At 37.1% G+C, this 26,798-nt stretch overlaps 1 protein-coding gene and 1 long non-coding RNA gene across 3 annotated transcripts in view; one reads left to right on the plus strand and one right to left on the minus strand.

Annotated features, from left to right (window-relative positions):
• The window catches only part of LOC138322676 (uncharacterized), a 62,168-nt gene extending 44,142 nt beyond the window's left edge, over positions 1-18,026 (minus strand). Inside the window, exons 1-3 of one of the 2 annotated variants that reach the window (XM_069266701.1) lie at positions 17,894-18,026; positions 811-907; positions 248-417 (exon numbers count right to left, since the gene is read on the minus strand). In XM_069266701.1, the coding sequence (XP_069122802.1) occupies positions 248-417; positions 811-907; positions 17,894-17,899 (273 nt within the window). In that variant the 5' untranslated portion in view covers positions 17,900-18,026. Of the gene's footprint in view, positions 1-247; positions 421-810; positions 908-17,893 lie in introns of both variants that reach the window. The other variant, XM_069266700.1, reaches the window with a different exon arrangement.
• An 854-nt stretch (positions 18,027-18,880) lies between these two features.
• On the plus strand, positions 18,881-23,649 carry LOC138322677 (uncharacterized). Its single transcript, XR_011208457.1, has 3 exons — positions 18,881-19,013; positions 21,618-21,814; positions 22,149-23,649. It is a non-coding gene; the product is annotated as an uncharacterized lncRNA (long non-coding RNA).
• Positions 23,650-26,798: the final 3,149 nt, after the last annotated feature.

A 26,798-nucleotide genomic window follows, 5' to 3' on the forward strand; every position in this document is an offset into this window, starting at 1 on the left:
ATAGGTTTTTTTCTTTGCTCTTCTGAGGTAAAAAGAAGTCTAAAATCCTCAATGATTATATCACAGTTAATGAATTACTTCAGAAAATAATTCAGTATTAAGCAGTAATAACAATATATAGGCTGAGTTGTCAGTCAATGTGCGTTATGTTGAATACTTTATCTCGGACAACAGTTTGGTCTACAGGTTAAGCATGCTCATACCCAATCTACACTTTCCAGCCTCCTGTAGCTGACTATCTTTTTACCTTAGCTGCGTCCGTAGTGCCCGGCAGCCACTGATTACTTGAAATGTCTCCCTGTGTACAGTTGTATCCTCCTCCACATTTCGTCAGCACCACGGCTCGCTCGGATGGCTGGATATATAACAGGGAGTGACGCATCTTCTTCCTTATCAGCTCTTTGTTGGATTTGGTGTCTACTAACGATGACCACATCATAATGTCAGTGATCAAATACCAAAGCATCAAACTAGACTTTAAGTAGAATGAATGGTGTCCTAACCGTCAGCAATGACTGTCCGTCAAATAAATATAGTTTTGGAAGTCCTGGACGCAATTAGTTTCCATTGGCATGTATTACAACATAATTCGAAACAACTGTTATTTTTATTATATTCAAAGTTTTTTTAATAAAAATATTTTATCACAATACTTCAATTAAATATCACCTTATTATATCAAAATGTTATTTCCATTTGGCAAAAAATTGAATAGGTACACTTTATATATCATTTTTGTAGAAACAAATAAAATAAATATACTAAAGAACAAAAACACACACCAAAATAACTTGTGATTATAATACGTACCTGTAGCATTGTTCGTTTGTTGTTTGTTGTCAACATTCTGCCCATTATCACACGCGCATATCAAAATATGAAGAAAAAGAACCAGTAGAAAAATAACCTGTTAAACAAAACAAAAAATATCTAATTAAATCACACTTCGTAAAAATGACGCAGCATCTCTACAATTCAGAATGTACTAATCAACAGAAATCACAGCCAATGCCGCCATTTTGTTATCCAATCCCCGAATCCTGAAGTCGAGTCATTGTCCATATCATTTTTTCCCCATTTTTTTCATATTTTCCAATTGAAGATTCTTATCATTTCTGAGGCTATTACGTTATCCAAGTTTTACTGTAGTGGTAGGGAGCTTGAAATCAAACCTACATATAGGTATTGGGGCCTTTGGCTTGACGAAAATGTAAATTTAAAATTGGCGGTGCGTGAACTAGCGAAATCTGCTGGGAGAGCCCTAGGAGTTTTAACATCTAAATTCATCAGTGAAGTAGGGATATCATATACTGTTTTCTCTAAATTGTAGCCCATTTTAATGTACTGTTCCGCAATATAGGGCCAAAGTGGACACAGGCTTATCAATAATATACAAAACAGAGTTATGACACTATATCTTGGTGTTTCAAGGAATACCTCTAATATCGGCAAGCGTGGGGATATGGGATGGATGTCCTGCCTAGCGAAACAACGCGTTGAAGTTTTTCGGTTTTATTGTAAGCTAAGATCCGTCAACAATGACAGACTTCTGTATTAAGTTCACCAGTGGTCTAAGCGTAAAGGAAAATCTTGGGAAAGTATTGAAGACTGCAAAGGAATGTAATGTTCAACAAATTTTGGACACATCAAATAGTGCTACTAAATCAATAATGCGGAAAATTCGGCAGTGTATTTTCCATAAGGATGAACAGGATTGGTTTACATCTATGTGGAACGACAATGGTCAGGCTAACGGAAACGAGTTAAGGACTTACCGTGTGTTTAAAAAAGACCTTAAACCAGAATACTATGTAACCAGTATTTTACTGAGATACTACCGCACCTCATTAGCGAAGATGCGGAAGCTTACCGCTACACATTCAAACGGGCCGCTTTAACCGTCTAGTTACTCTATTAGAAAATAGAACTTGTAAATATTGTAGCTCAAACTGTTAAGAATCTAAAATACATTTTTTATGTGAATGTGAATTTTATATAGACATTCGTAATGTTCTTTTTAAAAGGCATGTGATATTCAAACATTTTTTTTACAATTTAAGCACTATAGAAAAATTGAATTTTAATGAATGAAATGCAATTGCAGGATGTTTTAAGCAAATCTGTATTTTTATTTATGAAAAAGCAGACGCTTTATCATTTTATAATGGTTAATAATGTGAAACAATATTTCAATGTATCTATAAAGTTATATCCAATGTGATACGTTTGATACAACCTATTTATTCACTGTATATTATATATGAATATTTTTAAGGTATGCGTGTCTCATAGGTCAATATTGGCCGGACATTTTTATGTATATTCTATATGTATTTTAAATGTGTGACACGAAAATAAAATAGTTGTGGGGGGCTGAGGCTGAAGGTCGATTTAGTACACGAAAATCACAGAGTGGAAAATGACCACACATATTTTCCATGAACTTACCTGTATGTGGGAGATTACCAGAGATTGATTTATTAGCCTCAAGGTTTAAATACTCAGTTAGCTATTTATTATGGGCAACCTGATCCTTTTGATTTGCAGTTATATATATTATTATTATTTCCTTACTGGGATATTAGTGCAATAAAAACACAGCACGATCTACAGCTTTTATTTCAGGTTGACGGGCCAATCGATTGGGACATCACCCCTTGGTGAAAAACGTTTTGTATCAACGAGGCCAGCGTTACCGCGAAATTACCGTTATATGGGACCTAAAGATTTGGGGACTATTTCAGAACCATTTAGATGACTCTTCCCTAAAACAACTGACATTCAAAACAATGTTTACTGGCTTTGTTAAACTGGACATACGTGCCAGTCATTACATTAACTAGACATCAATAACATGTCTATATTATTATTATTTCCTTTATTACCCTCTCAAGTATATATTATGAAGCGCGCACGCATATTATTATTATTTTCCTTTATTATAATCAAAGAACTCGCCTATGTAATTCTATTGTTGCACTAGATATCAACATTCCTCATTCTACAGACACTTACCCTTATAAATTTAATAGCCACTATTTTAATTCAAATGATATATTACTGAAAATTGTACATGAATACATTAGAGATACTAGACGATTTGTATGAGATGTCATTGACACTGAGTGCACTTTCAATTTTATTCATTTAGATATTATGAACATTTATTAAAGATGCTTCTCCGCCAACAAATGGTACCTTCTCCCCATCAGGAGCAGACGAATTAGTATTAACAATGTTGGAAAGTTTGAACTTCTTATTTACTTCCCGGAAAACGTTCATGGCACTATTCCATGTATGGAATGCATTCACCAAATCTATGGTAAATTACTTTACATAATTTTTTTGTGTTTATTAGACATATATTTACATGAGTAAACGCTAATTATTGTTCCAATGAGTTATGCATTCTTTGTTGGTGGTGGAGCATCTTTAACATAATCAAACAAATGTGATTACTTGTTTGACAATAGTTTCCATGCTTTGTTTTCAACTTATGAGACTCTCCTAAATTGTTTTGTCATTTTCGTCAACGATATGCTATTTCTATTTTCTATTTATGAATGTTATGTATTGTACTCTTATTCATGTAGTTACCGGGAGAGGGCTAACATACACATAGCCTGTTGCCCAACCCCAATTGTAATATTACAAATATTCTGAAATGAAAAAAATTGTCCATATGAAAACGGAAACTTGTAATGTTTTGTCTGGCATAAGAAAAACGCTCCGGTCAAATTTCATCAATGACATTCACAATTGAAGTTTGAAGATTTTTTTCAATAAAAAATAATTGACATTATTTAAAAATGATGTGATATACAGGCATTAATGGTTCATATAGGGATTGGATTGCGCTTTTATGTTAACCATGCTTGTATGGAGCAATTCCTCTAAGAATATATTCTATGGGGCGCGTTAGCGCCCCATATTGAATATATTCTTAGAGGAATTGCTCCATACAAGCATGGTTAACATAAAAGCGAAATCCAATCCCTATATTTACACTCACACGACTTTTTATTTATATTTTATGCAATAAAATCGTCATTTAAAAGTGACGTAATTATTCAATAAAAGTCGGTCAAAAGTGGGAGGAGCTTACTCATTTGAACAGCGAATGGTGACGCTTCACGTAAGGTAGAATTATTCATCCGCGACGACAAAAAAGTTCAATATTTTAGTGTAAAATAAACATGACAAACAAAGTAAATTTCAGAGATAATTTTATTTAATCAGATCAGAACTTTAAATATATATTCAATTTTGCTAAAAGTTAATATATAGCGTAATAACATAAAGAATTTGTACACGGCCACATGTGTGAACTCGGTGACCGTTATTGTGCAGCGAGGCGAAGCTGACGCACGCTTACACACTTTAGTTTGCCGAAGTTGGCAAAACACCGATTTTCAAGTAGCTCAATGTGTTTGGGATGTCGTCTGACTTGACGGTATTACATCCTTGGGAGCCATGTGATTATATAATCTACGCTTAGATCCATATCGCCATCGATAGATGAAACAAATTCACTTGTGTTCGATGGATACAATGTATTTGTGGTGACGCGGAACTGTCAACACGTGGATTATTAGCGGTGCATGTTTTATAATACACATGATTAAATACTCAAAGAACAAAGACAAGAGGATATGTTTATAACTGAGAGGGTCTCACACCCGTCCACCCCAAAGGCTCGATCGTAGGACGAACATAGGCACAGAGGTAATGTTTACATTTGACACCCATCATTTTTAACAAAAATGAAAGCACGTCGCCCCGGTCGGGATATTTTTCCGTTTCTTTATACAATTGTTAATTTAAAAATTGTTTGAATCATATATAAATATAAAACATGTATATATTGTTTACATTTTTCCAAAATTCTATGAAAAACAACAATATACACGTAATGTTGCGTCAAAATGTAAACAAAGCCATGTGTTTCTTTTTAAAAAAAGTAGTCCTTTTACGTTGCACAGAACACTTCCTTACGCAAGTTCAAAGTTCAATGTTACCATGCAGTTATGGTAAACAAAATCGGCTAGTATAGGCGTATAGTGACCAAGCCTAGAAAGTGTAAATATAATAATGTAAGCATGTAGGTCTGTTGTACAATCCTGATGTGATTGTGGTTTTAGACAATCTAGTGTCTGTGAACAGTGTTATATCCTTCGTCTGTTGTACAGGCCTGATGTGATTGTGGTTTTAGACAATCTAGTGTCTGTGAACAGTGTTATATCCCTCGTCTGTTGTACAGGCCTGATGTGATTGTGGTTTCAGACAATCTAGTGTCTGTGAACAGTGTAATATCTCTCGTCTGTTGTACAGGCCTGATATGATTGTGGTTTCAGACAATCTAGTGTCTGTGAACAGTGTTATATCTCTCGTCTGTTGTACAGGCCTGATATGATTGTGGTTTCAGACAATCTAGTGTCTGTGAACAGTGTTATATCTCTCGTCTGTTGTACAGGCCTGATATGATTGTGGTTTCAGACAATCTAGTGTCTGTGAACAGTGTTATATCTCTCGTCTGTTGTACAGGCCTGATATGATTGTGGTTTCAGACAATCTAGTGTCTGTGAACAGTGTTATATCTCTCGTCTGTTGTACAGGCCTGATATGATTGTGGTTTCAGACAATCTAGTGTCTGTGAACAGTGTTATATCTCTCGTCTGTTGTACAGGCCTGATATGATTGTGGTTTCAGACAATCTAGTGTCTGTGAACAGTGTTATATCTCTGTCTTTTGTACAGGCCTGATATGATTGTGGTTTCAGACAATCTAGTGTCTGTGAACAGTGTTATATCTCTCTCTGTTGATTGTGTTATCCTCGTCTGTTGTACAGGCCTGATATGATTGTGGTTTCAGACAATCTAGTGTCTGTGAACAGTGTTATATCTCTCGTCTGTTGTACAGGCCTGATATGATTGTGGTTTCAGACAACTAGTGTCTGTGAACAGTGTCTCTCGTCTGTGAACAGTGTTATCTAGTGTCTGTGAACAGTGTTATATCTCTCGTCTGTTGTACAGGCCTGATATGATTGTGGTTTCAGACAATCTAGTGTCTGTGAACAGTGTTATATCTCTCGTCTGTTGTACAGGCCTGATATGATTGTGGTTTCAGACAATCTAGTGTCTGTGAACAGTGTTATATCTCTCGTCTGTTGTACAGGCCTGATATGATTGTGGTTTCAGACAATCTAGTGTCTGTGAACAGTGTTATATCTCTCGTCTGTTGTACAGGCCTGATATGATTGTGGTTTCAGACAATCTAGTGTCTGTGAACAGTGTTATATCTCTCGTCTGTTGTACAGGCCTGATATGATTGTGGTTTCAGACAATCTAGTGTCTGTGAACAGTGTTATATCTCTCGTCTGTTGTACAGGCCTGATATGGTTGTGGTTTCAGACAATCTAGTGTCTGTGAACAGTGTTATATCTCTCGTCTGTTGTACAGGCCTGATATGATTGTGGTTTCAGACAATCTAGTGTCTGTGAACAGTGTTATATCTCTCGTCTGTTGTACAGGCCTGATATGATTGTGGTTTCAGACAATCTAGTGTCTGTGAACAGTGTTATATCTCTCGTCTGTTGTACAGGCCTGATATGGTTGTGGTTTCAGACAATCTAGTGTCTGTGAACAGTGTTATATCTCTCGTCTGTTGTACAGGCCTGATATGATTGTGGTTTCAGACAATCTAGTGTCTGTGAACAGTGTTATATCTCTCGTCTGTTGTACAGGCCTGATATGTTGTGGTTTCAGACAATCTAGTGTCTGTGAACAGTGTTATATCTCTCGTCTGTTGTACAGGCCTGATATGATTGTGGTTTCAGACAATCTAGTGTCTGTGAACAGTGTTATATCTCTCGTCTGTTGTACACGCCTGATATGATTGTGGTTTCAGACAATCTAGTGTCTGTGAACAGTGTTATATCCCTCGTCTGTTGTACACGCCTGATATGATTGTGGTTTCAGACAATCTAGTGTCTGTGAACAGTGTTATATCTCTCGTCTGTTGTACAGGCCTGATATGATTGTGGTTTCAGACAATCTAGTGTCTGTGAACAGTGTTATATCTCTCGTCTGTTGTACAGGCCTGATATGATTGTGATTTTCAGACAATCTAGTGTCTGTGAACAGTGTTATATCTCTCGTCTGTTGTACAGGCCTGATATGATTGTGGTTTCAGACAATCTAGTGTCTGTGAACAGTGTTATATCTCTCGTCTGTTGTACAGGCCTGATATGATTGTGGTTTCAGACAATCTAGTGTCTGTGAACAGTGTTATATCTCTCGTCTGTTGTACAGGCCTGATATGATTGTGGTTTCAGACAATCTAGTGTCTGTGAACAGTGTTATATCTCTCGTCTGTTGTACAGGCCTGATATGATTGTGGTTTCAGACAATCTAGTGTCTGTGAACAGTGTTATATCTCTCGTCTGTTGTACAGGCCTGATATGATTGTGGTTTCAGACAATCTAGTGTCTGTGAACAGTGTTATATCTCTCGTCTGTTGTACAGGCCTGATATGATTGTGGTTTCAGACAATCTAGTGTCTGTGAACAGTGTTATATCTCTCGTCTGTTGTACAGGCCTGATATGATTGTGGTTTCAGACAATCTAGTGTCTGTGAACAGTGTTATATCTCTCGTCTGTTGTACAGGCCTGATATGATTGTGGGTTTCAGACAATCTAGTGTCTGTGAACAGTGTTATATCTCTCGTCTGTTGTACAGGCCTGATATGATTGTGGTTTCAGACAATCTAGTGTCTGTGAACAGTGTTATATCTCTCGTCTGTTGTACAGGCCTGATATGATTGTGGTTTCAGACAATCTAGTGTCTGTGAACAGTGTTATATCCCTCGTCTGTTGTACAGGCCTGATATGATTGTGGTTTCAGACAATCTAGTGTCTGTGAACAGTGTTATATCTCTCGTCTGTTGTACAGGCCTGATATGATTGTGGTTTCAGACAATCTAGTGTCTGTGAACAGTGTTATTATATCTCTCGTCTGTTGTACAGGCCTGATATGATTGTGATTTCAGACAATCTAGTGTCTGTGAACAGTGTTAATATCTCTCGTCTGTTGTACAGGCCTGATATGGTTGTGGTTTCAGACAATCTAGTGTCTGTGAACAGTGTTATATCTCTCGTCTGTTGTACAGGCCTGATATGATTGTGGTTTCAGACAATCTAGTGTCTGTGAACAGTGTTATATCTCTCGTCTGTTGTACACGCCTGATATGGTTGTGGTTTCAGACAATCTAGTGTCTGTGAACAGTGTTATATCTCTCGTATGTTGTACAGGCCTGATGTGACTGTGTGTGATTTCAGACAATCTAGTGTCTGTGAACAGTGTTATATCTCTCGTCTGTTGTACAGGCCTGATATGATTGTGATTTCAGACAATCTAGTGTCTGTGAACAGTGTAATATCCCTCGTATGTTGTACAGGCCTGATGTGACTGTGTGTGGTTTCAGACAATCTAGTGTCTGTGAACAGTGTTATATCTCTCGTCTGTTGTACAGGCCTGATATGATTGTGGTTTCAGACAATCTAGTGTCTGTGAACAGTGTAATATCCCTCGTCTGTTGTACAGGCCTGATATGGTTGTGGTTTCAGACAATCTAGTGTCTGTGAACAGTTTTATATCCCTCTTCCTTGGTTTGACGTCGACAATGATTACTATTGATATGTTTTTTTCAATAAAGGTTTGATACATTATATGTATGTGGACCTAAACCAATGCATCACATTTGACAACAGTATAATGGATTCCGTCATTTTATTCAGTGCTCTTGAAACAGATGCAGGTTCCTTATCAGAATGCCTACTGTGATTTTTTATGATATGAAATATTCCTTTTTAGATTGTCCTAATGTGAAACTCCACGATATGCATGACTCGGTGCTTGCTCTAAAACGCAAACAGGATGTAAAGGATGTACACGTCTGAGAAGTCATTTTTTTCTGTATTAAACTTTTTTTCTCATATAGATTTTTAGAAATAGGAGTTCATACCATAGAAGGAAATGGAAGAAAAAACATATGTCCGTGTTATCGTTTTTGAGCTATTGCCACTCAAAGATACTTAATTGACAAAATATTGGATTTTATGGGAATTTTGCCATTTTGACCATATGCACAAGAGTTTAAAGCCACAATTTACTAATGATGTGTTTGATATGTTGGATGCTTTTGTAGAATTTATTTTCCCGTGGTCCTCTCTAACAATGTATCAGTCGCGATTTTTTTTCTCAGAATATCAACATATGCTACCCCAACCCCTAAATTTGGTCTTCAAATGGCACCATTTTCAGCCATTTTTACCTTATTAACCTTTTATAGAAAACGTTCTGGTATTAAACTTTTGGAAATAATTTGCATGTCATTAGGGAACATGTTGCTCTTTCTACATCAGATAGGAAATTGGGGAGTCCGTGTGCGTACTTGTTTGCCCCTTTTAAATATTTGTAATTTTTCAATATTTAAGATTAAAAAATGAAAGTGCTCAAATTATCATTTAATGTAAAAATAAAGTGACAAATTGTATCATTTCACACATTAATGCTTAATATTTTAATTACAATGAATCTAGTCAAGACTGAAATAGTGGAGCGGCTAAGGTCGATTTTTCGGCAAAATCATTCAGAGTTTGAAGAAAGCATGATACTTTGCATATGGGTTCTTTAGGATATAAAGTTTCAAAAGATGGACCCCAAAAAATCAAGGCCCTTGACGGGTGCCATATTGGTTTTCAAAATGGCCGCCAAAAAATAACCTTCTGCGACCCATATCTCATGTTCTATACCAGTTAGACCAAAACTTTAAACGTCTACACCCATAATATTGATACTTTGGAACATTCTGGTAGTGTTAAACTTTACGTGAAAAGACCATCATTTTGTATTTCAAGGTGTCCGCAAACTTTGCTAGGTTTACCTGTGTATGATATATCTAATTGGCAAAGCTGACTTTACGTAAATAAACACCTGCAAATTATACTTTTGTAGTGTTTGATACATAAATAATTTGATTCCTATCTTAATTTCAAAATGATATTGGAATAATAGGAATTGTAACTCTACAGGCCTCATCAGAGGATCCTCTTTTATGAGTTTTGTCAACTACTCAATTGGAACATCTTCAAGTCAACAGTAATTAACCAATCTGTGGATACCACCCAGCTTAAAGGTGATAAAAACAGAAGGGACATGGAAAATGAGATAATACGCTAGAAACATTTGTAATGCCTATCTTAAAATATACCAATTTATATATTTGCTTATATTTTGTCTCTAAATAGTAAAATTAATGAAAGCAATCTTCACATTTTTTCGACGACAGATTTTTTTCTATGACTTACCTCCCTTGAGTTCCGATGAGTTGTGACGTCATCTGAGACAATCAACTACCGGAAGCCGGTGTGCCGATCGCGGAACTGTCAACATGCATGTGTATTTTAGCCACATGTCTTAGTACTTACGGAAATACACACAGAGAAAAATATGTTATATTTCGACTTATTGGGTAGCGTGATTTATCCCCTACATAATGACACATTATTGACGTCATAACCTATGAAATGACGTCACTACATGTAAACAATGATGTCATTAATGTCGCGGGTACATATGTCATGTGGCGTATGGTGTGCCAGGGGTTAAACCACGAATGAATAAGTAGTTCTTTCCTATTCAGTCCACCCTGGAGTAATACGACTGTGCATGTACGTAATTTATAGTTTACACATAAAATTAACCGAGGAGTTTTGATATACATAGAATCTACTGGTAATTTTATGTGCGAAATAAGATCGTAGCGAAAATGGACAATTATTGGGGCCCACCTCTTTAGACCTACGTTTTGATAGAAAAATCATCTGTTACAAACATACGGAGACATGAAAAATACATGCAGATTAAAAGAAAAAAATCAATAATTTATAAGTTGTGTCTTTTTGCCCCCCATTTTCGTCGACTGAAATGTTCTCAAAATGCGCATTAAAAATAAAAGAGGTCCTTCTGCACATTTTTCATTTTAGGGATTTTCATATTTATTTTGGGTTACACAACAATGTGCCGGTGGTGTGAAACCGGTATGTTCAGATCTAGTCCGCTAAACCTGCCTATATTATTAGGCTTTTTTAATTTATCTTTTTTTGCCTAATATATAGGCATAAAAAAAAAAAAGAAAAAAAAAGCCTAATTATATAGGCAGGTTTAGCGGACTAGTTCAGATCGAGCAGGGTTGCATAATGATATGACGACATTCACAGTTATCATTATTTAATTGCAGGAATTTAAATTCGAAAAATTACCATGTTAAGAACGCTCTAAAGTCATCAAAATACATCGTAAAACTCATCTCAGCAATCGTAAATATATTTAGTAATATTTTTCCTACCCCCAAAAAACAAAATCTCTCGCCTTAAGCCCTCGCAAAATCATCAAAATACATCGTGAAACTCATATCTCAGTCATTCTAAATTGTAATATCTTTATCGGGGTCTCCCCCGAACCCCCGAACCCCCAAAACACCACAATGCTCGCAAATTTGGCCAATTTTAGTACTCATTAATTTCCTGTTATATTCTACATAGTACACTTGCGTATATATATGTAGAATGCGAATTTTTACCGATTTTTTTTTTAAATTTAGACCCCTAGATCTTCTCATAATGGTCAATAGGCTATCTAGTGTGCTGTGGTCTGTGCGTATACTTTTAAAATTTACTAAGGTCGACAGGTTTCTTATTTCCAAAACTCCGCACGGTTAGAAAATATAATGAAGCGGTCTTGTAAATGATTTGTGTTTTATAAGAAATATATGTTGTTTCATGGTCCTGTGTTAGTTGAACTATTACATGTGTATCTTGTCCACGAGTACATGTCATCCATATTAGGTCATTGTATCTAGTATCTGTGTTTTGTGTCCCGTCTTTTTTATCGGCCGTGCGTGTATTGTTACTACTGTACATGTTATTCTATTTCGTTCACATCCGTAAAACTCATTATAGAACTTTAAGAAAATAAATAAGTCTAGCCCTTTCTGTGCGGTATTCTGAAGAATTAAGCTTCAAATAGGAAATATATAGGGTTTTGGAAAGGGTATTTTTTTATAAATATGCATTATATGTACATGTATGTGCATGTAGTATGTAGTCTCATTGTAATTTGGGTCTATTTTCTTGTAAAGTTATATTTCTTCTTGTTGGTTTAACTTTAAAGTCTATGTTTTGAGTTTTAAGTTACAGACAAAAGTCAAGCGCAACCCCCTTGAACCTGAGTCAGTGACACACACGTACACGGTTTCAAATGGCTTTTAAAGATGCTCCACCGCCGACAGAGCATAAATGATATTCATCATTTGAACAATAATTAATCGTGTATATATATGTCTAATTAACACAAACAATAATATAGAATAATTTATTTCGCATTTGGTGCATACGCAATCAGTACTTCATTCCATATAGGATATAGTAACACGGATTTTTTTCGGGATGCAATTAATTATATTTCATGTTTTTAACTTGAAGTAAAATTAGAAGCTCACAAACTGTTCAATGGTGGTAATGGTGTAAAGTAAGTAACTTTTGTAACTGAAGAAAAATACTAAATCGTCTGCTCCTGTTTTTGATAGTTAAAATTTACCATTTGTCAGCGGTGGAGCATCTTTAACATATTGAACATAACAATTTTATAGCCCAGAATATGACGATAAGAATGAGTAAGCTATCGTTTTTATTATATCATTGTATGTTATAGATTATATATTATATACGGATTCATTTCCACTATTCAATATAGCAACTACACGTAGCGCGACTGTTTTAAATATCTATAATCGCCAATTCCGCAACACTGCCCCATTGAGTTTCCCGGCTCTTGTCACAGCTGTTGGTCTCAGATGACGTCACGAATCTACGGCCACCTGGTGATATCAGGGGCGATAAGCGATGCGATCGTTCTAGACAAGGGTCGTTGTGGACTTCGTTTCAAGCACATTTTATGGAAATTACGTCAAATACAACCTGTATTTTTTGTTGGAAATCATAAAGTGCACCACCATAAACAAATATCAACACAAAAATAGCATATTTAAAATCTGTTTTATCACCTTTAAATCTATAGTGGCAGCTACTATGATCAATCGGACGCTTCCTCTCTCTTTTTCTCTGTTTTGACAGTACATATAAAGCTGATTTCGTGTCACTGCCCATTACTTCCAATGTTGGAAAAAGTCTTTAACTTTAATATGCAAGAAAGAGGAACACCCATTCCTACATTTTAGGGTTTTGATATCTTCTACCAACCCTTTATATTTCGTCTTCCTCCTTTTCCCAAAGTGTAACTCCGATGGGACTGTCAAGTCATTCATAACCACTTGAGAACATCTAAACAAACATTTCACCTTATGGTGTCTGAGAATTTACACCAATATCTCATATATGTATGAATTCCTTCTTTAGATCATACAGAAGCCTGCCATCCCTCTTTACCTATAACAAAGTTGACGAAAGTATTTTATTTTTAGTGGCTACGGCTTCTTTGTTGTTTTGCTGTTTTTGTTTTTGTTTTCTCTCTTTTCAAGATGTCTGCTAATTTACTTTACACCTTATCAGGGCGACCACTATACTTTCTAAAGGGAACTGTGTTGTAGAACGCACAAGAGATCCCGGTGGCATAATCACTAGCCTTCACTATCGGTCCCACTTTTTGTCATATATCGACGTCAACCAGGAATTAATTAGGCAAGGTTCCAGATGACCAATAATTGACTAAGTAATTTTTCTGTCTATGTGGTTCCCAATCTTGTTTATATTCTCTATCATCTCCATAGTTTCCACTTAGTTTTAATGATATATATACTTTCTCTTTGAAGGCTTACTGTTCCCCTATTCGCCATCGCCATTTATTTTCACGCAATCCTTTGTGCTGTATGTATTTCTAACTGTGTTTAGGTGGATTTAGTTTGCATATACTGCTAGCATAGTCATTCATTGCTGCACTTAATTCAACACTATCTTCTCTCTTGCCTTCGCTTTTTTATCTTCTAAACCTTTAATGAGATTGAGAGTTCTAGTGCAGAGGATCAGCTAACTTTAAAAAAAAAACTTTGATATAGAGGTACTCGTGACTATCTTCGTAAGGACTTGTTTGTGATTAATTTTATTGCCACATCATGTCAGACGAGGCAGACATCCAAGCTTTGCTATGAACTTTCTCAAAGTCCTTCCTTAACTGGAGTCTCCTAATGTTGTTGGAGTCGTTCAGGGTTGCATTGAACCAATTTCCCTGATATTTTATCTGATAATTAACAATGGAGGGAATACCTTCCCCTGAATCCACATCAGATTTCCTGACACGCGGTTGACGGCCAGGCATGAACGTGCATGTGGTTATGCAATATAAATGCGACCATCTCATCCATGAAGCCTCCTTTGGAAGACGAATCACAAATGATTGCAGGTCTGATATTAAGATGAATCTCCATCACGCTAAGTACATTGTATCTCTCGGAAGTGATTTCGTTTAGATATTTTCTGATAATTCCCTTACTGTGGTCAGGGATAGTGGTGTGTAATCATCTATATGCTTTCAAATAGTTGTAGTCATAATAAACCAATGAATGCCTTCTTACAAAATATATTCGTTTGCCGTCATGAAGATTCCCATTCTTTTGGCAAATATTATCATTCCATTCCAAAAGGGGATGATTCTCAAAAATTACAATAGTATCTTTTGGAAACACCTACTCTGCTCTTTACAGTTTATCCGATATCCTAGCTTTCTTTTACAAGGTTTTGGCCCATCTTGCATTTGTAGACAGTATAAGGCATACCAATACGTCATTGCGCTGGTGTAGTGAAGTTCACCTTCAGGATAGGTTATTTCCAATAACATGATAAAGTTCTTGCATGTTGCTATCGTGTAAAAGTTGATTATAGAACTATAATTATCTTTTAGGCATGAAAATGGGTGAGGGCATGAATGTTTTCCAAGCTGCTGAAAACGTTCCGCTGCTTGAAATGGTTAAAAGTTTACTAATAATTGAAGTGATAGTCAACCACGGTGTGTTTATAAGGACGACGTCGGGGATCATGAACGACACATTATATGGAAATTAATGTTTGAATTTAATTTATCTATTCAGATTGGTTCAGATGATAATGCTTTGTGTAATATTTATAGACTTTAGTTACATTTGGGACTGAATTTTTAAAGTAATGTTTCAGAAATCGTTTTGGTTAATTTAATTTGCTTAAAGTCAGCTTAATTAGGTACATTTAAAATCGTAAATTAAGCGGCCATCTTAGAATATAAAATGGCGGTATTTCTACATGATGTTTAAAACTACCATAGTGACCCTTAGTTTCAATAGTATGGGTCATAGACGTTTAAAAGTGTTACCTTGATTTTTTTGATCGATCACTTACAGTGAGATATAGGGAAACAACTTTAATTTAAACGGCCATCTTGGATTTCAAAATGGCGGTCATTTTGAAATTAAATCAAGATTCTAATTATTTATCAAACACTACAAAAATATACTTTCAATATATTTGCAGGTGTTTATTTACTTTAAGTCAGCATTACCATTATAATGTAACTTATACAGATATAGCTCGCTAAGCGTGCGGCCATCTTGAAAATCAAAATGGCAATCCTTCTACATGAACTTCAACACTACCAAAATGATCCTAAGTATCAATAGTATGGGTGTAGACGTTTGGGTCTAACTGGTATAGAACATGAGATATGGGTCGCAGAAGGTGGTTTTTAGGCGGCCATTTTGAAAACCAATATGGCGGCCGCGAGAGGCTTTGATTTTTTGGGGTCCATTTTTTTCCTGAAACCTTATGTCTTAAAGAACCCATGTGCAAAGTTTCAAGCTTTCTTCAAAATGTGAACGATTTTTATGCTTAGCCGCTCCACTAGAGTAAAATTAGCCCGATAAAGCACTGGCGGAGTGGTCATTTAAATAAAAACAATTTAAGCAAAAATACATGTAGTAAAACTTTGGGTTTACTCAAAGAAAAAAAAAAAAAAAAAAAGGCACATTTTGCAAAATGGCCACCAAATGGCAAATATCCATCGAGACTGCTGGTTACATTATGTGTTTCACATGAGAATACAGACGACACCCATGATTGAGGGATGCTGACTATAATATGTCGTCCTGTTTTACGTTGTTTAACACGTGTTTTGCAGTGTGCTTTTTATCCATGTTGATAATACTTTTCTGCATTTATCTGCTTCATGGCTATCCCCCTTTTTAACATGTTTGCACGTACTGCCAGATGTTTCAGGAGCATTAACATATTGCTGACTAGAATGGACTTTGTTAAGCAAAGTCCTTTAGTATTTTCTTTGGGATGTCATGGGGTCCTGATGCTGTTGATGGCTATTACTTAAGTAATACATTTCGTAAGGCCGTCTGTTTTAATTTCTCATTTGCAGGCTTTTCTGTCCTGATCGTTAATGGTATATTTTAAACCTTGTCTTCTTTGGTGAACATCGTTTAAAATTGGGTCAATATAATATCTTCTTTGTCTCTGTTTATCATTTGTACCATATGAAAGAAAAAGATGCAGTATGAATTAAGGAAAGATATATGATTAAAAAAAAAGATACAATCTAAATGGCAAATATCTCTTCTGTAAGAATATGTAACCATTGACACAACATAGATATCAAATATTCAACATAAATGCTAGAATCACCAAATTATGGTGGCTGATTACGATTGGTGGCTACAAACACATGCACACAATTATTTTCATTAGCAATCCAATATGGCGAGTGTTATCCATTGTTTGCGCATGTGTAACAGGAAAGCGACAAGTCGACAAGTCGACAACTCGACAACACGACAAGTCGACATTTAACCGCGACAACACCAGATTCTGTACGCGCTAATTAGCGTGTTTGAAATGTCGACTTGTCGTCTTGTCGTGTAGTCGACTTGTCGCGGTTCGAAAACGCGGCAAGTCGACATTTTAACTGTTAAATCTCGGGTTGTCGCAGTTTGAGACCGCGACAACTCGACAAGGCGACAACACGACAAGGCGACAACACTACAACACGAGATGGCCGTAATCAGCCACCATACCAAATAGATATGGAAACAAGTTTAGCAGGTTTTAATTGCACATAAGCTTAGTGGTACGGTCGTTTTCTAGCTTCGAACTTGAGAGAATTGCTCTCTCAATCGGTAGAGCGCCGGACAAGTAAAATGTACATGTAATTCCGAGGTCGCGGGTTCGAACCCTCTCGCCCGGTTACACAAGCATATCAATCTTGAATCATGCAATACGAATCACGATTATTACAACACAAATAACAAAAATATATGAAAATAAATAACCAAGTACACAATATAATTAGATCTATAACCGGAATAAGAATTACATTGGTGCATAATTTAGCAACGCTTGACACACCATAGCCACCAGCCATGGAGAATAATCTTTGTGTATGACGGTACGTTTTGTTAGCGCACTCCTAATTATATAACTTACGGAAGTGATTTTTTGCTAGATCTACTGAGTAGCCCTAATTCTTATTGTGTTCATCATTTTTTTTATTCCTAACTTCATTTTGCATTCAATATTTAACAAGAGTTTGTGTACTAAATAAGAACTATTTGTACATACTACATAAATTATCTACAATAAAATGTATTTTCCGTGTCATATTTATCGAGAAATCGGACGTGCACTGTGATGCAATGTTATAATGTTATGTACAGTCCGAATTTTCTGACGATCTAGTTCCTATGAAGTAAATAAACAAACATGAAAGAACTGTAGAAGTCGACCGATTTTTGCACCCATATAGGCCTATTTGTATATAATTAGAGTGTAGAAGAGTAATCAACACTTACCCTCATCGTTATTGTCTGTTTCTTGTGTCACTCAGTAATTCATCGAGTGGGAAATGTCAATGTTAGGTATTTTGTGACGCCATTTTCGATAAAATGCTGACGTCATTGACAAACGTAATGACGTCATATCACAATGGAGTCGAGAATAAAAAGTGAGCAGTAAACGGTGACGTTATGTTCCGGTTATCTTTTACACAATAAGTATCCTATTTCTCCCAGAATAGTTAAGCATTATTATCAATACATTTAGAGTTTATGAAGTCATAGACATAAAAACAGAATGACATTAACGTCTATGAAAAAAGACTGTTCGCCCGTTTTTGAATATGGTTTTATAAACCCAAAATATATTGAGAATAATAAAACATAATTTAGGTAAATTGTTTTTCGTGCTTTTACTTACTTTAAGAATAATCAAATTGAGTTGTGGCGCTTTGATATCTTAGCCAACAGTTCACTAATGTTAGGAGGTCCCGGGTTCGAGCCCCGGTCAGGACAGTACACTTCCTTCTCTCCGGTTACAGAATAATCTTTAGATTAACGCGGTTAAAAGTTTCATTTCGAATTAACTTGATGTGCCACACATGTACAAGTGACTTTTATTTCACGTTGACTTATAAAGCTATTCCTACTATAAATGATAATGCTCATGTTTGTGTATATGCGCAAACACAATAAATTAATACACTATTTATAATTGTCAACTAGGTGAAATTAAGATACGCTCCGTTTTGTGATTGGAAGTTGACGTTCCTGAATATCTCCTTTATCTTGTGTGCGGTGTCTAACGCTATGATGAAAACCATGATAGAAACATTAATCATAATTATAAAATATATGCTTAATCATACTGCTTATATACATTTCGAGATGACAATAAGTTTTACAATTAGACGGACGAAGAACAAATCAAGTGTGATATATACCTAGATAAAACACTCCAAAAATGAGGTAAACACTTGTACACTGTGACGTATGGTTATCATACTATTTTACATATAGAGTATCTCTCCGGAAAGTCCCGCGTCACGCGGCTGTGTATCAGATCTGTCACATGAGTTTCTATATATAGACATTGTATATTGTATACAAGGACAGGAGAAGACATTACACTAACAAGGTAAATTATCACCGTAACAAACTGTTCTAACCTCAGTTCTTCACTGTATTTACACGGTAACAAACTGTTCTAACTTCAGTTCTTCACTGTATTTACACAGTAACAAACTGTTCTAACTTCAGTTCTTCACTGTATTTACACAGTAACAAACTGTTCTAACTTCAGTTCTTCACTGTATTTACACAGTAACAAACTGTTCTAACTTCAGTTCTTCACTGTATTTACACTGTATTTACACAGTAACAAACTGTTCTAACTTCAGTTCTTCACTGTATTTACACGGTAACAAACTGTTCTAACTTCAGTTCTTCACTGTATTTACACGGTAACAAACTGTTCTAACTTCAGTTCTTCACTGTATTTACACAGTAACAAACTGTTCTAACTTCAGTTCTTCACTGTATTTACACAGTAACAAACTGTTCTAACTTCAGTTCTTCACTGTTATTTACACAGTAACAAACTGTTTACTTCAGTTCTTCACTGTATTTACACAGTAACAAACTGTTCTAACTTCAGTTCTTCACTGTATTTACACGGTAACAAACTGTTCTAACTTCAGTTCTTCACTGTATTTACACGGTAACAAACTGTTCTAACTTCAGTTCTTCACTGTATTTACACGTAACAAACTGTTCTAACTTCAGTTCTTCACTGTATTTACACGGTAACAAACTGTTCTAACTTCAGTTCTTCACTGTATTTACACGGTAACAAACTGTTCTAACTTCAGTTCTTCACTGTATTTACACAGTAACAAACTGTTTAACTTCAGTTCTTCACTGTATTTACACGTAACAAACTGTTCTAACTCAGTTCTTCACTGTATTTACACGGTAACAAACTGTTCTAACTCAGTTCTTCACTGTATTTACACGGTAACAAACTTTCTAACTTCAGTTCTTCACTGTATTTACACAGTAACAAACTGTTCTAACTTCAGTTCTTCACTGTATTTACACGGTAACAAACTGTTCTAACTTCAGTTCTTCACTGTATTTACACGGTAACAAACTGTTCTAACTTCAGTTCTCCACTGTATTTACACAGTAACAAACTGTTCAAACAAACTGTTCTAACTTCAGTTCTCCACTGTATTTACACAGTAACAAACTGTTCTAACTTCAGTTCTCCACTGTATTTACACAGTAACAAACTGTTCTAACTTCAGTTCTCCACTGTATTTACACAGTAACAAACTGTTCTAACGTCAGTTCTTCACTGTATTTACACAGTAACAAACTGTTCTAACTTCAGTTCTTCACTGTATTTACACAGTAACAAACTGTTCTAACTTCAGTTCTTCACTGTATTTACACAGTAACAAACTGTTCTAACTTCAGTTCTTCACTGTATTTACACAGTAACTTGATTCGTCCCCGTTCTTTCCCTCTACATCTTAAAAGTGTCGTTACATATTAAATTGTTCGTTGGTTTCGGAAAGTTCATGCTATGTTTCCTGTTTCACTTTGTTCCTTTTAGTAAGTCGGCGTGTTTCACGAGACATATAATAATAGGGTATTCAAGAAATTCTAATGTTCTAATCGGACTTATTTTTGTGTGTGTCGTATGTTAAAACCCTGTAGTGCTACTGATGAAATAAAACAAATAAACTAGACGATGTTTAATGTCGTAATCGGTTACAGACATTTGTTGTTCGAACGTTATCTAGTACATTTCCTCGCCATTTGGCTTACATGTACGTGTATAGCAAAAAAAAATACAAAGTACAGATATGGATTGCTATGAATAAATAAATATATGAATATATATATTATACCATTCATATATACTCTGTATATTGTATCTGCAGGGAACATAATCTACAAAAACGTGATAAGAGCGTACCTGCTTTTGACATTGTATCTTGGTATGCTCATTTTTTTTTAGATTTGTTTTTAGTTCTGAGGGTACCAGGCTCGAGTCCTGATTCGTCCGTTACACGCTCCTTTGTACTTGAAGGCCCACTATACCTTTCCGAAACGGTTTATACAAACCGATATTTTGTAGAGTCGCTAAAGTTATTAACTTATCGTTAAAACTACACTTAATATCACATAAGCATAAGACGACCCACGTTATTAAAATCAACATTTGATTTATTTTATGAAGGCCCACTTCCTTTCCGAAACGGTTTTTTACAAAACCGATATATTTGCAGAGACGCTAAAGTTATCAACTTACCGATAATACTACACTTAATATAACCTTCTGAACAATTAAATTAAATAAATCAAATATTAATGTTGACTATCGCTGTGACAGACGGCAAGATAACGAATCAATCTGCACTGTTCACATAGATTACGAAGCAAGAAATCTTGAATTTGTTTGGTGTCGTAACCTCATCTTAGTCCATCCATATATATTTTCTTATGTTACTAGTGGTATTTAAGAAACTGATTTTTTGTCGGAAAGGTAGTGGACCTTTTAAAGCAATATAAAATTCTTCGTCAAGTTCTTCATTGCTGATGTACTTCTGATGTAAACTAAGTTTCTTCTCTGATATCACTGTGAATTATTTTATTTCTTTTTATGCTACAATCTCTTTTAGTTGTATTTTGAGATTAAACAAATTCGAAATGTATATTACATCACTTGCAGATCTTATCTGACATGAGTTATCCACAGACGTACCAGCCACAGCCCGGGTACGGGGCAACAAGTGGGTACCCTCCCCCGTCCGGGGCCTACCCACCACCCCCTCCTGGCCAGTACCCTCCGGGGCAGTACCCCCCAGGACAATACCCCGCCGGACAATACCCTCCTCCCGGGCCGGTCTATCAGCAGCCGGCAGTCGTGTAGGTATCAAAGAAAGAGTACAAAAGATGATACATGTATATTAATGTTTGTCTTTTTGAAATCTTCAAAGGAATCTCTGCAGGCCTGTGATTGGTCAGATTTGTTTACCTGAACTGCCTCCAGTTTTTACTATGAGATAGTCCAGGGGTGGATATAAAGTTAGTGATAGTAACCCCTGGAGTATCGAGGATGTCCTCTCCAAGACAGCGCCGTCAATTATATTTCGATCCCTTATATTCTTATTTTGTAGGAAAGATATTGTTGAATATGAATAGTTTTAAAACTAAAATTTCTCTATGAATATTGCTAAATGATAGTTCCTTGTCGTTACAGTTACGTTAAGGATGACAGAGCGCGCCGCCAAGCGGAAGCTGACAGAGAGGCAGCCGAAGACTGCGCCATGTTAGCCTGCTGTTGTGCCATATTGTGTTGCTGTTTTCAAGCCGCTGCTCCGTGAACATGACCATGTATTGTGAACAGCATTAAAGTTATATTTCATGATTTACTATGACAAAACAGAGTTAGTCATAGACCATACGACGTTAACATATCACCATCTCATCCATAAGACTGATTTGTCTGATTGTGATTTTAATTAACTGTGCAGTTTAAAGTCTGTTGTGATAGGCCTTAAAATCACCATCTTTGTGAGTGTTTTTTTTATAAAGAACTGAGAGGAGAACCTACTTTTACTTTTGGTCATGGGTTAACGTTTACCGTTACATGTATGTGAAGTGAATCGGTGTATTTCCATGCTTTCCTGCTAGAGCCCCCATTAACATTTATCAAAAACAGGAGCAGACCAATTAGTATTTTTCTTCGGTTACAAAAGTTACTTATTTAACACCATTTCCATCATTGAAAAGTTTGTGCTTTTTAGAAAATATTAAAGATGCTCCATCGCCGACAGAGCATAAATGATATTCATTATTTGAACAATAATTGGTGTTTGATGGTATATATATATGTCTAATTAACATAAAAATTATATATGAAATAATTTATTTTGCCTTTGGTGCATGCGCAATCAGTACTTCATTTCATATAGGATACAGTGCCACGGATTTTTTTTGGGATGCAATTTATTATTTTTCATATTTTTAACTTGAAGTAATATTAGAAGCTCAAACTTTTCAATGGTGGTAATGGTGTAAAGTAAGTAACTTTTGTAACTGAAGAAAAATACTAGATCGTCTGCTCCTGTTTTTGATAGTGAAAAAATACCATTTGTCTGCGGTGGAGCATCTTTAAAAATACTTAATTGCATCCCGAAAAAAATCCATGGCACTACTCTATATACGGAATGAAGTAGTGATTACGCATGTATCAACAACAATATAAATTATTTTATATGTATTTTGTGCTAATTAGACACAAAAATATACGATTATTCGTATGGTTACCGTTTATGCTCTTTACAAAATGCATGCGTAGTTGTTTGCACATGTGTGACGTTGTATTTGATACACACTGTTTTCACATGGCAGGTTATTGGATGATGAATAGCGATTGCATATTGGTAAGCTCTGTCTTTGTTTATTTGGCATTCATCATTCTGTAACTACCAAATAAAAGCAATTAAAAACTTTCAAAAGAAATCATATCGTGGTGATAGCTGCACCAACGGTGATGTAATGTTTTATTTTCTGACTTTCGCCGGACAGAATGTGCGACACTATTTAATCAAAAATTCAATATTAATGTTGGTGTAGTAACACACTTGATTAAATCGTAATACCGCTGTACCATAAAATGGTGTTACACTTGATAAAATTATAATACCGCTATACCATAAAATAGACTTGATAAATAAAGTTTTGTGTTGTTGACCAGACTGATATTTCTTATTTCTTGGTTTTGTAAAGCGTTTGTAATTTGGTTTAACAATAGGAAACTACACAGCATTTGACAATATAATAAACCCATGCATCGTAACGAGAAATTGACTTTAAAACTTAATGAACATGTCTGAAATGCTTTTGCGTTTAACTACATTTAGATCTACTGATAGAACTACTTTGTAATACCGTCTACGTTTAGGGTGACATTCTATGATATACCAGTTTAGTATTAAGCATTGATCTTACTATTTTTTAACTTCATAGGGGTATCAAAGAAAACTGTGTGAATCCTCGCAAATGTTTGCAAACTTTATTTCATACCCCTCTGAAGTTAAAAAATATTTACATCAATGCGTATGATTAATTTTTCAGGCTACTTCATAACATCAAATACGTTTAAACCTACGATTCTATTGATTTTCTAATGGATTTTTTTTCTAAATCAATGCCATCAGTATATAAAATCAGTATATGAAGAAAAATAATCTGCCAATCAGAGAGTTGGATTTAGTATGAAAACAACAAAATAAATTATTCCTATGTAATAAATGGCAATATAGCCTAAACTATATTTTTACTCCTTCCACAAGTCAATTGCTGTACTGTTGATCACTATAGACATGAGGATGACGAGTGGCAGATTACAATCCTCACCAGTCTCCTGTCTACCATCCTCACCAGTCTCCTGACTACCATACTCACCAGTCTCCTGTCTACCATACTCATCAGTCTCCTGTCTACCATCCTCTACAGTCTCATTTCTACCATCCTCACCAGTCTCCTGTCTACCATACTCACCAGTCTCCTGTCTACCATCCTCACCAGTCTCCTGTCTACCATACTCACCAGTCTCCTGTCTACCATCCTCACCAGTCTCCTGACTACCATCCTCACGAGTCTCCTGTCTACCATCCTCTACAGTCTCCTGTCTACCATCCTCACCAGTCTCCTGTCTACCATCCTCACCAGTCTCCTGTCTACCATCCTCACCAATCTCCTGACTACCATCCTTATCAGTCTCCTGTCTAAAATACTCACCAGTCTCCTGACTACCATACTCACCAGTCTCCTTTCAACCATCCTTACCAGTCTCCAGTCTACCATCCTCACCAGTCTCCTGTCTACCATCCTCACCAGTCTTCTGTCTTCCATCCTCACCAGTCTCCTGTCCACCATCCTCACCAATCTCCTGACTACCATACTCACCAGTCTCCTTTCTACCATCCTCACCAGTCTCCAGTCTACCATCCTCACCAGTCTCCTGTCTACCATCCTCACCAGTCTTCTGTCTACCATCCTTACAGTCTCCTGTCTAAAATCCTCACCAGTCTCCTGACTACCATACTCACCAGTCTCCTTTCTACCATCCTCACCAGTCTCCTGTCTACCATCCTCACCAGTCTCCTGTCTACCATCCTCACCAGTCTCCTGTCTACCATCCTCACCAGTCTCCTGTCTACCATCCTCACCAGTCTCCTGTCTACCATCCTCACCAGTCTCCTGTCTACCATCCTCACCAGTCTTCTGTCTACCATCCTCACCAGTCTCCTGTCTACCATCCTCACCAGTCTTCTGTCTACCATCTCCTCACCAGTGTCCTGTCTACCATCCTCACCAGTGTCCTGTCTACCATCCTCACCAGTCTCCTGTCTACCATCCTCACCAGTGTCCTGTCTACCATCCTCACCAGTGTCCTGTCTACCATCCTCACCAGTCTCCTGTCTACCATCCTCACCAGTCTCCTGTCTACCATCCTCACCACCAGTGTCCTGTCTACCATCCTCACCAGTCTCCTGTCTACCATCCTCACCAGTGTCCTGTCTACCATCCTCACCAGTGTCCTGTCTACCATCCTCACCAGTCTCCTGTCTACCATCCTCACCAGTCTCCTGTCTACCATCCTCACCAGTCTCCTGTCTACCATCCTCACCAGTCTCCTGTCTACCATCCTCACCAGTCTCCTGTCTACCATCCTCATCAGTCTTCCGTCTACCATCCTCACCAGTCTTTGTTATACCATCCTCATCAATCTCCTGTCTACCATCCTCACCAGTCTCCTGTCTACCATCCTCACCAGTCTCCTGTCTACCATCCTCACCAGTCTCCTGTCTACCATCCTCACCAGTCTCCTGTCTACCATCCTCACCAGTCTCCTGTCTACCATCCTCACCAGTCTCCTGTCTACCATCCTCACCAGTCTCCTGTCTACCATCCTCACCAGTCTCCTGTCTACCATCCTCACCAGTCTCCTGTCTACCATCCTCACCAGTCTCCTGTCTACCATCCTCACCAGTCTCCTGTCTACCATCCTCACCAGTCTCCTGTCTACCATCCTCACCAGTCTCCTGTCTACCATCCTCACCAGTCTCCTGTCTACCATCCTCACCAGTCTTCTGTCTACCATCCTCACCAGTCTCCTGTCTACCATCCTCACCAGTCTCCTGTCTACCATCCTCACCAGTCTCCTGTCTACCATCCTCACCAGTCTCCTGTCTACCATCCTCACCAGTCTCCTGTCTACCATCCTCACCAGTCTCCTGTCTACCATCCTCACCAGTCTTCTGTCTACCATCTCCTCACCAGTCTCCTGTCTACCATCCTCACCAGTGTCCTGTCTACCATCCTCACCAGTGTCCTGTCTACCATCCTCACCAGTCTCCTGTCTACCATCCTCACCAGTCTCCTGTCTACCATCTCCTCACCAGTCTCCTGTCTACCATCCTCACCAGTCTCCTGTCTACCATCCTCACCAGTCTCCTGTCTACCATCCTCACCAGTCTCCTGTCTACCATCCTCACCAGTCTCCTGTCTACCATCCTCACCAGTCTCCTGTCTACCATCCTCACCAGTCTCCTGTCTACCATCCTCACCACAGTCTCCTGTCTACCATCCTCACCAGTCTCCTTCTACCATCCTCACCAGTCTCCTGTCTACCATCCTCACCAGTCTCCTGTCTACCATCCTCACCAGTCTCCTGTCTACCATCCTCACCAGTCTCCTGTCTACCATCCTCACCAGTCTCCTGTCTACCATCCTCACCAGTCTCCTGTCTACCATCCTCACCAGTCTCCTGTCTACCATCCTCACCAGTCTCCTGTCTACCATCCTCAGCAGTCTCCTGTCTACCATCCTCACCAGTCTC

Source organism: Argopecten irradians, chromosome 5 (genome assembly GCF_041381155.1).
Source record: "Argopecten irradians isolate NY chromosome 5, Ai_NY, whole genome shotgun sequence".
In the NCBI taxonomy this organism is placed as follows: domain Eukaryota; kingdom Metazoa; phylum Mollusca; class Bivalvia; order Pectinida; family Pectinidae; genus Argopecten; species Argopecten irradians.